The following is a 13,086-nucleotide window of genomic DNA, read 5'->3' as shown; positions in this document are numbered from 1 at the left end:
AAAAGGGACATAGCAGAGCCAGTTTCTGCACAAAAACAGACTCGCACCCCCTTTTCTAAACCCTTCATCCAGTCGAGCCGGCGGCACGGCCAGAGGCCAGGGACCAGGGGTCGAAACGTTGGTTGTGCAAACGACGCGATCAGTGCCGGATTTACATAAATATAATAGAAGAGAAAATATAAGATAAAAACAAAATAAAACAACATACAACAACAGTGTTTTGTGTTGTGTAGGCTCCTGTGATGTAAGTCATAGGCCCCGCCTGCTCGCCTGCTCCCGAAAACAGGCATAGGCAAACTCCAGCCCTCCAGCTGTTTTGGGACTACAATTCCCATCATCCCTAGCTAACAGGACCAGTGGTCAGGGATGATGGGAATTGTAGTCCCAAACATCTGGAGGGCCAGGTTTCGCCCATGCCTGCCCTAAAATATCACTGGTTTGCTCATTTCCATATATAGGGTGCCTACATTCTGTATGTGCAAATGGCTTGAGATACCTATTAGGTCCATAAATTACCTATAGCATATATTCAGCACAAAAAAACAGTGACCGTTTGTTGTGGTCAAAGGACAGCTGGACATATAAAGGGCCCCATTACCTTCAGTAGCTGAGGGCCTCGTCAAACCTAAATCTGGCCCTGGATGCGATCGTACTGCATATAAAAAGGTAAAGGGACCCCTGACCGTTAGGTTCAGTCGTGGCCGACTCTGGGGTTGCGGCGCTCATCTCACTTTATTGGCCGAGGGAGCCGGCATACAGCTTCCGGGTCATGTGGCCAGCAGGACTAAGCCGCTTCTGGCGAACCAGAGCAGCGCACGGAAACGCCGTTTACCTTCCCACCGGAGCGGTACCTATTTATCTACTTGCACTTTGACGTGCTTCCGAATTGCTAGGTTGGCAGGAGCAGGGACCGAGCAACGGGAGCTCACCCTGTCATTGCGGGGATTCGAACCACCGACCTTCTGATCGGCAAGCCCTAGGCTCTGTGGTTTAACCCACAGCACCACCCGTGTCTCTGTACCATATATAACTCCAGTTAAATTCAAGTAAATTCATGGTGGGGGCCAGAGAGTGTTTCACTTGACTGTTGTGGAAATTCCGGGGGAGCAGGGCTGTAAATATTTTTTAAGGATCACAAATCTCCCAGCCCACGTGGAAGGAAAAGTGTGCCCACAACCGCACAAAACGTCGTTGCTTCTTTTGCCAGGTTTTTCCCCTCCCCCCTTTTTATTTCTTTGTTTATTTATTGCAACGTGGGCCAGTAAATCAACCCAAGGTTCCTTGTTCTGCAACCGCAGGTTCCGGTCTGGAGTGTCCCGTCTGTAAGGAAGATTATGAAGCGGGCGAGAGCGTGCGGCAGTTGCCCTGTAATCACTTGTTCCACGACGGCTGCATAGTTCCATGGCTGGAGCAGGTGAGTCGCGAAGAGAGAGAATTTCAATACAGTGGCACCTTGGTTCTCAAACTGAATCCCTTCAGGAAGTCCGTTCCAAAACCAAAGCGGTCCAAAACCAAGGCGCGCTGCTTTCCCATAGAAAGTCATGCAAAACAGATTATTCCATTCCGGACTTTCAAAGACAACCCCTAAAACAGCAATTTTACATGAGTTTTACTATCTAACGAGACCATTGATCCAAGAAACGAACGCGAGAATCAATGCACTGTGCTATAAAATAAACAAGACAAAATTAAAACCAGTTTTTTCCCTTACCTGCACTGATGATGGTCATTGTTTGGATAGGGCAAGTGTGGGGTCCAGCGCTGAGGGCCTTCTGGCGGTTCCCTCGCTGTGAGAAGCAAGATTACAGGGAACCAGACAGAGGGCCTTCTCGGTGGTGGCCCCCGCCCTGTGTAACGCCCTCCTGTCAAATGTCAAGGAGATAAGCAGCTATCCTATTTTTAAAAGACACCTGAAGGCAGCCCTGTTTAGGGAAGCTTTTAATCTTTGATGCTGTATTGTTTTTAACACTCAATTGGAAGCCGCCCAGAGTGGCTGGTGAAAAAGAAGGAGCCCTGACCATTAGGTCCAGTCGCGGCCGACTCTGGGGTTGCGGCGCTCATCTCGCTTTACTGGCTGAGGGAGCCGGCGTACAGCTTCCGGGTCATGTGGCCAGCAGGACTAAGCTGCTTCTGGCGAACCAGAGCAGCGCACGGAAACGCCGTTTACCTTCTCACCAGAGCAGTACCTATTGATCTACTTGCACTTTGACGTGCTTTCGAACTGCTAGGTTGGCAGGAGCAGGGACCGAGCAACGGGAGCTCACCCTGTCATTGCGGGGATTCGAACCTCCGACCTTCTGATCGGCAAGTCCTAGGCTCTGTGGTTTAACCCACAGCGCCACCCGCGTCCCATTGGGCGGGGTATAAATAATAAATCATTATTATTAGTCAAGTGCCAGTGTTAGAAATTAGACCGGGCGTCTACGGAAGCGACGGCCCGTCTCAATTTCTCCCTTTTCGCGTTTCGTTCCAGCACGACACCTGCCCCGTCTGCCGGAAGAGCCTCAGCGGACAGAACACTGCCACCAACCCCCCGGGACTCTCGGCGATGAACTTCGCCTCCTCGTCTTCCTCCTCCTCCTCCTCCTCCTCTAGCTCGCCGAGTAACGAGAACGCGGCGAACAACTCGTGAGAGCGGAACGGCGGGGCGGGAGGTTTTGGGGGGGGAGTCGGGTCGGAAAACGAAACACACCTTTCGATCGCAAGCAAAAAACGAAACAAAAACGTCGCTGCTCTCGCGCCCCTTTTGTCGCCTCGCCCTCTTCCTCCCCACCTGGCGAAACTGGGGGGGGCGGGCGGCTGTCTGTGGAGGGGTGGGAATGGGAGAGGAACCCCCCCCCAGCCCTGGAACACAGAGCAAAGGGGGCAGGGTGTGGGGCAGGGGAAGCAGAACGCGACCCCCCCCCACGACATATTTCCCCCTTGAACCGCGATGACACCGAGGTCCTTCGCGCACACACACAAACACACACCCTTGTCTCTTCGCCCCCCCCCCCGCAAGGGTGTTTCGGGCACTCTCCCGTTTTGTTTCCTCCGGGGTGGGTGCGGGGGGTACGAGGGAAGCCCACCCTTTTTAAAAAAACGAGGACTCTTTGTGGAAAAACCCGGCAAAGGAACGTGGAAGCACTGAAGTGAGACTTTTTTGGGTTTTCTCCTTTTTTTTTTTTTTTTTTTTTGAGCGGAAATCGTTTCTGTTAGTAGCTTGGTTTGTTTTTTTTTAAAGCATTTTGACCATCTTTTTTGAGGGGGGTCTCTTTTCAGTTCCTCAAGCCTTTTGACGTTCCCTCTTCCCTCCTGTCCCAACCTAATGGATTTTTCTACTTCCTAGCTGGGAGAAAGAAAGCCAGCCAAGGAAGGGTTTTTTTTGGGGGGGGGGACGGGACAGGTCGTGTGCGGAAAGCATACCCTAACAACCGGACCCACATTTTCAGACTCGTTAGTTTCCTCTGCCCCGCTCCCTCCCCTGTTTTAACATCACCCTTTCCCTCCCCCCCCCCTTTTTTTTTCTTTTTTGGGCAGCCCGGCGTTGAGAAAGGGGTTTTTATAATGTTAAATTATTACTGCTGTTGAAATAAACGGACATTTCAGCTCGGATCCTGTACACGCATGTTTGGGTTCGTTCCCGCATCTTCGAGTTATAAACGCCTGATTTGACACGGTGGCCTAATTTTATCGCCTTCTTGGGAGAAACCCTCAGTCGGTGGAGCGTGAGAGTCTGAATTTCAGGGCCGTGGGTCCGAGCCCCAAGTTGGACGAAAGATTCCTGCGTTGCACGGCATTTGTGGTCCCTTCCAACACTATGATCTATGAACTTGTCCTGGAATGGAAAAATCAGGCCTCAGATCTAAGTCGGGGATGGCCAACTTGACATCTTCTTGATCCCCCGCTGTCATCCATGTTGGCAAGCAACAATAGGAGTTGAAAGTCCTTTTACATCTGCAGGGATGTCCCGGTTCTTAGAAGAAGCAATTCTTCTCTTCCGGAGGGAATGTCTCTACAGTGGTACCCTGGTTCTCTTAGGTTTCCTGTTTAAATTGCTCCTTCACAGGGACTAGAAGCTTGAACATCTTCGGTTAGGGCTGCGAGAGATTCACAGTCCGTGTAGAAAATACTTTATTTAAAAAATAATAATAATCAGTGCTTTCACCCCCAAAATACATTTAGGGATGGTCTCATTTTAACTCAAGAAAATCACCATTTTGTAGTTCAGATCAGCCCTTCATGGGGACTAGAAACTTGATCTGCTGGATCAGAGGCCAGTGGCCCATGTGGTCCAGCCTTTTGCCCTCGCAGTGGCCAAATTCCCCCATAGATAGAGCCTAGGAATCCAAATAGACGGCCTCTGGAGCTGGGGGTTCCACAAGCTCAGGAGTCTCGGCGTATTGGCCCAAACCTGTGACGTCACGAACCGTCTGTTTCCCCGCCAAATGTAAATTTTTAATTTGCTGTGTACCTTGTAGACAATACAGTGATACCTTGGTTCTCAAACTTAATCCGTTCCAGAAATTCCGTTCCAAAACCAAAGCGTTCCAAAACCAAGGCGCGCCTCCCGATAGAAAGTAACGCAGAACGGATCAATCCGTTCCAGGCTTTTAAAACAACCCCTAAAACAGCAGTTTAATATGAATGTTACTATCTAACGAGACCATCGATCCATAAAATGAAAGCAATAATCAATGGGCTGTTCTACAAAATAAGTAAGACAGTACAGTGGTACCTCGGTTTAAGAACAGTCCGGTTTAAGAACAATTTGGTTTGCAAAGTCCACAAAACCGGAAATAGTGTCCCGGTTTGAGAACTTTACCTCTGTCTACGAACGAAAGCCGAACGGTGGAAGGGCACCAGCGGCGGGAGGCCTCATTAGGGAAAGTGCGCCTTGGTTTAAGAACGGTTTTGGTTTAAGAACGGACTTCCGAAACGGATTAAGTTCATAAACCGAGGTACCACTGTATTGTAGATGAAAAAAAATTAAAACATTTTTTTTTCTTACCTGCACTGATGATAGTCATTGTTTGAATGGGTTTTTTTTTAATCCATGTCCGCAGTCACACAATCAATCAATCAGTAGCTGAACTGGGTTCCACACAGCCACAAAAACAAATTAACTGAAAAAGCCTCAAAAACGAAAGCACAAAATAAATAGCAAAAACTCGCCAAACTTGCATGGGACGTGGGTGGCGCTGTGGGTTAAACCACAGGGCCTAGGACTTGCCGATCGGATGGTCAGCGGTTTGAATCCCCGCAATGACGGGGTGAGCTCCCGTTGCTCGGTCCCTGCTCCTGCCCACCTAGCAGTTCGAAAGCACCTCAAAGTGCAAGTAGATAAATAGGTACCGCTCTGGCGGGAAGGTAAATGGCATTTCCGTGCGCTGCTCTGGTTCGCCAGAAGCGGCTTAGTCCTGCTGGCCACATGACCCAGAAGCTGTACGTGGGCTCCCTCGGCCAGTAAAGCGAGATGAGCACCGCAACCCCAGAGTCGGCCACGACTGGACCTCGTGGTCAGGGGTCCCTTTACCTTTTCCTATATAGTTGCATACAGGGTTGCTTGAGCTGATATTCTGTATTTCTCCGTATTCCTTTGTGTTGTGTTTTGCTTATTTGGTTGGGGAGTCTAGTGACAGGAGAGATTGTCTCTCCCAAACTGACGCATTCACCCATTTCTTGCAAGTGACAGTCTCTCTTGAGGCACTGATATTGGGGGGGGGGGGGGAGAATATCTGTGAGCCCCTCTGCAGGTTCCTAAACTCTCAGCTCTCCCATCAACCCTATGGTAGGGTTGTGTCAAAATCGGGACACAAAAGCTTTTGTGGGGGAGGGAATCCCAAAAAAAGTTATTGAGCTTTTTGGGGAGAATTCGCCCCCCCAAATGCAAAAATTGATACCCAAACACACGCTTCCTGGTTCTGTTAGCAGAAACCCCAGACGCTGTGCCGATTATTCCAAATTCCGCCCCCTGGGTCCTATTATCGCTGTTTGAATCCTGAGAAATTCCGGACGTATGGCAGCCCTCCCCTGTGGGAGTTAGAGCCGGTTTTTTACCTCTTGCTCCGGAGGGGAAGACCCGAACCAACAGAAACCGATATATCACAATGTCTGAAATAAGGGCAAAGCTATGTAAAGGAAAGGACACAGGTGGCACTGTGGGTTAAACCACGGAGCCTAGGACTTGCCGATCAGAAGGTCGGCGGTTTGAATCCCCGTGCTGGGGTGAGCTCCCGTTGCTCGGTCCCTGCTCCTGCCAACCTAGCCGTTCGAAAGCACGTCAAAGTGCAAGTAGATAAATAGGTACCGCTCTGGCGGGAAGGTAAACGGTGTTTCCGTGCGCTGCTCTGGTTTGCCAGAAGCGGCTTAGTCCTGCTGGCCACATGACCCGGAAGCTGTACGCCGGCTCCCTCGGCCAATAAAGCGAGATGAGTGCCACAACCCCAGAGTCGGTCATGACTGGACCTAATGGTCAGGGGTCCCTTTACCTTTACCTATGGAAAGGAATTGGCTGGTTTCACGGTTTTGGGGTTCCCCTGAGCCCCCTGATAACGCACCCCACTTTGTGTCTGCCATGTGGTGCTGTTATGGCTACGAAAGCAAAGGGACACACTCCTGAACATCGGAACAAGAGGGAGTGGTTTGGGATGGGTGCATTGTGTTCTAATTACCATATTTTTCGCTCTATAAGACGCACCAGACCACAAGACGCACCTAGTTTTGGGAGGAGGAAAACAAGAAAAAAAAATATTCTGAATCTCAGAAGCCAGAACAGCAAGAGGGATCGCTACGCAGTGAAAGCAGCAATCCCTCTTGCTGTTCTGGCTTCTGGGATAGCTGCGCAGCCTGCATTCGCTCCGTAAGACGCACACACATTTCCCCTTACTTTTTAGCAGGGAAAAAGTGAGTCTTATAGAGCAAAAAATACGGTACTTCCGGGTTTTTGGCGTCCGGGAGCCAAAACGTTCCGAAGCGGAGGCGTTCAGGAGCTGGGGTTCGACTGTATATTGCCAGCTCGAAAGCTACAAAACCGATATCATGATACGGACTTCGAACCGGTGCTGGCCGATATATCGCCCGGCCCTATTACCTCCTTCATGGAAGGTTTTTAAACAGAGGTTGGGTGATCCTGCTGCTAGTCCCTTAGGCCCTCCATCCAAAGCCTTGCAGCACCTTTCCCCGAAACATTCCGGGTGGACCTGCAAGGGTGTAAACAAGACTTTGTCCTTGCTGAGCTCCGAAAACAGCAACGAAGGCGATGCCAACAAACCTCCTGGGATTTTCCATTCCGGCGTCGAATGCCGGCATGTCTTTATTTTTCGTACAAAAATAATAAATAACCCCCCTCCCACCCAAAAGTTTCTGTTGTTTTTAAATACTCAATATAAGAAGGCGTTTGATAAGCAATACGAGTCCATGGTGTGTTGCCAACTCTCTGTCAGGAGACCAGCATGGGCAGAAAGTGCGCTGAGAGGTGCTGTCTCCGGGTCTTGGGCCCCTTTCGCGGGACGCCCTTGGCGTTGAGGGAGAGGAACATGGGGCGTCCCTCATGGTGCCAGAGCAAGGAAGCGTAAGTGTTATAGCCGTTCTCTTCGATCCGCTCCACGAAGTTGCAGCTGGGGGTGTACGCTTTCTGCAGAGAGAAAAGGAGGATGGAGGTTGGTTTTGGCCTGGCGGACGCAACTCGGACGTTAGGACACCTGCCTTTGCAAGCAGGGCCGGATTTAGGTTTGATGCGGCCCTCAGCTCCTGAAGGTAATGGGGCCCTTTATATGTCCAGCTGTCCTTTGTCCACAACAAATTGCTGTTGTTTTTTGTGAACCGCCGACCTTCTGATCGGCAAGCCCTAGGCTCTGTGGTTTAACCCACAGCGCCACCCGCGAACCAGAGCTTGTTTAGTTTATACCTAAATCCGTCACTGCTTTCATGCAGAAGAGACCTCCCCTTTTAATCCCTGACATCTGGGCTGCCCCCCAGACAGCTGCAGCTTGCACAATGCTGAGGCAGACGCCTCCTTGTCGTTTAGCAGAAGGCAGTTCCTACGAAACCGGCTTCGAAACGGAACCATGAGGACTATGTTCTTGCTTCTGATTTGGGTAATATGCCCGAATCCTCAGGGAAGGGCTGTGAGTCGTCAACGGCCGAGCATGCAAAAGCTTCCCGGGTTCAGCCTCTGCCCCAGAGCCTACCAGTCCTAGGGGGAACTTTTTGGCACAGTGGGACAGATCTATCTCTTACCCTCTAATCCCAACCATGACAGGTGAGCAAGGCCAGTCAGCTATCAAATCATCTGACATCAAGGGACTCCCTGGTCCTGAATGGGGTGGCTGTGCCCCCGAAGGACCAGGTGCGCAGCCTGGGGGTCATTTTGGACCCACAGCTGTCCATGGAGGCACAGGTCAATTCTGTGTCCAGGGCAGCTCCATCTGGTACGCAGGATGAGACCCTCCCTTCCCGCAGACTGTCTGGCCAGAGTGGTGCATGCTCTGGTTATCTCCCGCTTGGACTACTGCAATGCACTCTACGTGGGGCTACCTTTGAAGGTGACCCAGAAACTGCAATTAATCCAGAATGCGGCAGCCAGACTGGGGACTGGGGGCGGCCGCCGAGACCACATAACACCGGTCCTGAGAGATCTGCATTGGCTCCCAGTACGTTCCGAGCACAATTCAAAGTGTTGGGGTTGACCTTGAAAGCCCTAAACGGCCCAGTATACCTGAAGGAGCGTCCGCACCCCCATCGTCCATCCTGGACACAGAGGTCCAGCACCGAGGGCCTTCTGGTGGTTCCCTCTCTGCGAGAAGTGAGGTTGCACGGAACCAGACAGAGGGCCTTCTCGGTGGTGGCGCCCACCCTGTGGAACACCCTTCAGATGTCAAGGAAATAAGCAGTTATCCTATCTTTAAAAGACATCTGAAGGCAGCCCTGTTTAGGGAGGTTTTTCATATTTAATGCTGTATTGTTTTTAACATGTGATTGGGAGCTGCCCAGAGTGGCTGGGGAGACTCAGCCAGATGGGCGGGGTATAAATAAATTATTATTATTATTATTATTATTATTATTATTATTATTAATTACATGGGTTCCCCCGGTTGACCCATTGTGGATGCGGGGAGGACTCTGCAGAACTAAATCTCGCCCCATCGCATCAACTGGTGTCACCCGCCTAACAGGGTGACAGCAGCCGATTGACAGCAGGGCGCTGTTTTGCAGGAGACGCTGCTGTGAATATTTACCGTGCCGTAGAGCTTCCCCTTTCTGTTCATCGCTAAGTAGAACCCGCTGTGGACTGACCTGATGGCCACGATCCCTGCATGCACAGATCGGATCTCCACGATATCTGGAAGAGACGGGGGAAAAGCCCTTAATTTATTTCTGATTTTTAAAAATTGCACTTAAATTCCTTCTCCTCGTTTACGACAACCTAGTGAGGTAGGCCAGAAGAGCCCCAGAGTTAAGAGACGGAAGGAAATGTCCGTTTTGTTTTCTCCCCATATGTAACTTTTCTTCGATTTAGCTCTCTGAACATCTGCAGCGATTTGTGGTTTTTTTTTTTAAAATATCCTCGCGGAAATCCTTCGGCGTTTCGGTTTGAATTCATCCCAATAAAAACACTTTTTTTTGTTTGCAGTTTTATTCACGATTATATTCATTTTTGTGGACACTTGCCTAAAATACAGTGGTACCTCGGGTTAAGTACTTAATTCCTTCCGGAGGTCCGTTCTTAAGCTGAAACTGTTCTTAACCTGAAGCACCACTTTAGCTAATGGGGCCTCCTTCTTATGCTGCGCTGCTGGAGCACGATTTCTGTTCTCATCCTGAAGCAAAGTTCCTAACCTGAAGCAATATTTCTGGGTTAGCGGAGTCTGTAACCTGAAGTGTATGTAACCTGAAGGTAAACGGCGTTTCTGTGCACTGCTCTGGTTTGCCAGAAGCGGCTTAGTCCTGCTAGCCACATGACCTGGAAGCTGTACGCCGGCTCCCTCGGCCAGTAAAGCGAGATGAGTGCCGCAACCCCAGAGTCGGCCACGACTGGACCTGATGGTCAGGGGTCCCTTTACCTTTACCTTACCCTGAGGACAGCTTTAGGAGGATGTTGTTATTGCTGCAAAGTTGTTGTTGTTGGTGATTATGCATTGTTGCAAAGTTGTCATTAATGACTATGGCTGTGTTGTCCTTTCTTAAAGCATCGTCATCTTGTAGGCAACCAAAAAAAGAGCGAGACTTATTAACCCCCTAAAAATGCACGCAGATTATTGCAGGTGAGCACTAGTGAGGGATGCCTCAGAGAGGCAGTGTGGTGTAGTGGTTAGAGAGTTGGGGAAGGACCTGGGTTCAAATTCCCACTTTCCTGGGTGACCATGGAGCAACCGCTGTCTCTCTCAGCCTGAACTACCTGACAGGGTTGTTTGGAGGATAAAATGAGAAGCGGGGGGGGGGGGGAGGGACCAAGTACGTTGCCTTGAGCTCCTTATGGGAAAAGGTGGGAAATAAATTCTTTTAAAAAACAAAACTCCCCTGCTTCACATTTATTTCTCGTGGCAGAGAAGCAGAGTTTGACGCCTCCGGTTAGGGCTGGGCGATAATCTGGTTTTCAGATTTGTGATCTATCCCCGGCTGAACGCGGCGATATACCGATATATCGCAACGTCTGGAATAAGGAGGGAGCTTCGTAGACGCGTTGGCTGGCTTCACGGTTTCCGTGAATCTTTCGCACACACGTATAACAATTTGCAATATATTGGCAGGTCAGAAATGATGGAACCAATAGCACAACAGGGACCTCAAACCGGTTGCGGACAATATATTGATCGTTAGCCCTGGTTGCGATTGCAGACGAAGGGGCCAGGATCTTACAGAAAAACTGGAGTTTAACTGGAGTTGGAAACTGAGAGCTTTGACCTACAACTTAGAGCTTACCGTATGTTTTGCTCTATAAGACTCACTTTTTCCCTCCTGAAAAGTAAGGGGAAATGTGTGTGCGTCTTACGGAGCGAATGCAGGCTGCGCAGCTATCCCAGAAGCCAGAACAGCAAGAGGGATTGCTGCTTTCGCTGCGCAGCGATCCCTCTTGCTCTTCTGGCTTCTGAGATTCAGAATATCTTTTTTCTTGTTTTCCTCCTCCAAAAACTAGGTGCATCTTGTAGTCTGGTGCGTCTTATAGAGCTAAAAATACGGTAAGTCTGTCCCCCAACACAGTTTTGGATTCTGCGCTCTCTCTGAAGCATGAAAAAAGTCAAGTCATTGTGATGCGAGGACCTCTGAGGTCATACAGACTGCAATTTTAAAAAAACAAACAAACTCTGAATAATCAGTCACACGTCTCTGCAGAACCGCCAGGACTTGTGCAACTTCCTTATCCGTAAAAACCGACACTAAACTGATTTGGCAACTGGAAGTTTCGCCCGTTCAGAGTGCATTTGCTAACGGTGTCGACTCGGAGGTGAACCCCAAAGGAGCTTACTCCATTGGTTTAAGATGCTAGCTTTGCTTCAAAAGTGAGGAACATCAGAAACGACTAGACCTGTTCTCAAAGCGGGAAACCTGTCAGGATTCGAACACAAGAGAACTCTCCCGTCCTCTCGTTTCAGCAGCCACGATTCAGAAGCATCGCTGCATCTGAAATTAGGATTCTGCTCTCCTAAAGCTGGCATCGGGAACCTCTAGTGCACCGGGCGCTGCTGAACTACAACTCCCAGGGAGGATGTGAGGCAGGCAAAATCTGGAACACCAAAGTTTTCCCCAAACATCCCTGACTCTTTCCTCCCCAGGCTTGCTTCGTTGGGGACGCTAGTGCACTTTTCTGCTTTAATGAGGACTAGAAGATTGCTTCCCCTTCATGGATCCCTGCCTTGCCGTGGCGAAGGGGCTTGAATAACTCAGAGAAGCTATGAACTATGCCGAGCAGGGCACCCAAGATGAACAGGTCATAGTGGAGAGTTTTGACCAAACGTGATCCACCTGGAGGAGGAACCGGCAAGCTGAGAGATTTTACTTTCTTGGGCTCCATGATCACTGCAGATGGCGATAGCAGCCACGAAATTAAAAGACGCTTGCTTCTTGGGTGAAAAGCAATGACAAACCTAGACAGCATCTTAAAAAGCAGAGACATCACCTTGCCAACAAAGGTCCGTATAGTTCAAGCTCTGGTTTTCCCAGTAGTGATGTATGGAAGTGAGAGCTGGACCATCAAGAAGGCTGATGGCCGAAGAATGGATGCTTTTGAATTCTGGTGCTGGAGGAGACTCTTGAGAGTCCCATGGACTGCAAGAAGATCAAACCTCTCCATTCTGAAGGAAATCAGCCCTGAGTGCTCACAGGAAGGACAGATCCTGAAGCTGAGGCTCCAAGACTTTGGCCACCTCATGAGAAGAGAAGACTCCCTGGAAAAGACCCTGATGTTGGGGAAGATGGAGGGCGCAAGGAGAAGGGGACAACAGAGGGCGAGATGGTTGGACAGTGTTCTCAAAGCGGCCAGCATGAGTCTGACCAAACTGCGGGAGGCAGTGGAAGACAGGAGGGCCTGGCGTGCTCTGGTCCAGGGGGTCACGAAGAGGCGGACACGACTAAATGACTAAACAACAACAACAACAGAAGCTTCGAAAGCATCAAATGCAAGCGAGACTTACTGTCTGGACACTCGACCCGACGCGTGCCGTCGACGTTGCCGTCCCCGCCGATGCGCAGGAAGTAGTGAGTGGACGAGTAGAGCCGCCTCCTCCGCGCGTCGCCCTGGAGGTGGGGGTAGCTGCGAGCGGGCCTGCCCCCCCTCGGCCACCAATACTCGCCGTGCGGCTGCAAAGCCGTGTCTCCGTGCCCCAGGGCGGAGTTGGCAAGCCAGACCAGCAGCAAAAAACACCAGGCAGCGTGGGCAGTCGGTGGGTCCTGGTGACCCATGCCAGAAAATTTCGCCCGGCTCTCGGGCGAGGGCCACCATGAGGCTTCAGAAGGCTGCCTGGCAAGGATTCGGCGGCAAGGCCTGAGGTCCCACGGGTCACCGTTGGGCATGGTCAGCATCCTACGAACGGCGTCATGGCGCTCGTAGCGGGTTGGACTAGATGATATTTGGAGATCCCTCCTTCCAGCTCCGCAGATCTGTGATTC

The 13,086-nt window shown here is 50.5% G+C and overlaps 2 protein-coding genes and 1 long non-coding RNA gene across 3 annotated transcripts in view; 2 read left to right on the top strand and 1 right to left on the bottom strand.

The window, feature by feature from the left end:
* RNF126 (ring finger protein 126) overlaps positions 1-3,594 on the top strand; it is a 20,201-nt gene extending 16,607 nt beyond the window's left edge. The window contains exons 8-9 of the mRNA XM_080989155.1: positions 1,299-1,414; positions 2,474-3,594. Coding sequence (XP_080845281.1) covers positions 1,299-1,414; positions 2,474-2,632 — 275 coding nt within the window. The 3' untranslated portion in view covers positions 2,633-3,594. The remainder of the gene's footprint in view (positions 1-1,298; positions 1,415-2,473) is intronic.
* On the bottom strand, positions 3,371-13,086 carry FGF22 (fibroblast growth factor 22). Its single transcript, XM_080989246.1, has 3 exons — positions 12,612-13,086; positions 9,219-9,322; positions 3,371-7,615 (listed from the first exon to the last, which is right to left on the bottom strand). The coding sequence occupies exons 1-3, from the start codon at positions 12,997-12,999 to the stop codon at positions 7,421-7,423; spliced, it is 687 nt and encodes a 228-aa protein (XP_080845372.1). The 5' UTR covers positions 13,000-13,086; the 3' UTR covers positions 3,371-7,420.
* On the top strand, positions 10,448-12,557 carry LOC308467572. The gene is made up of 2 exons (XR_013981228.1): positions 10,448-10,903; positions 11,165-12,557. It is a non-coding gene; the product is annotated as an uncharacterized lncRNA (long non-coding RNA).

Source organism: Podarcis pityusensis (genome assembly GCF_964106645.2).
Source record: "Podarcis pityusensis genome assembly, chromosome: 18".
Lineage (NCBI taxonomy): Eukaryota > Metazoa > Chordata > Lepidosauria > Squamata > Lacertidae > Podarcis > Podarcis pityusensis.
The sequence above is the reverse complement of the archived record's forward strand: the minus strand, read 5'-3'. Positions and strand labels throughout refer to the sequence as shown.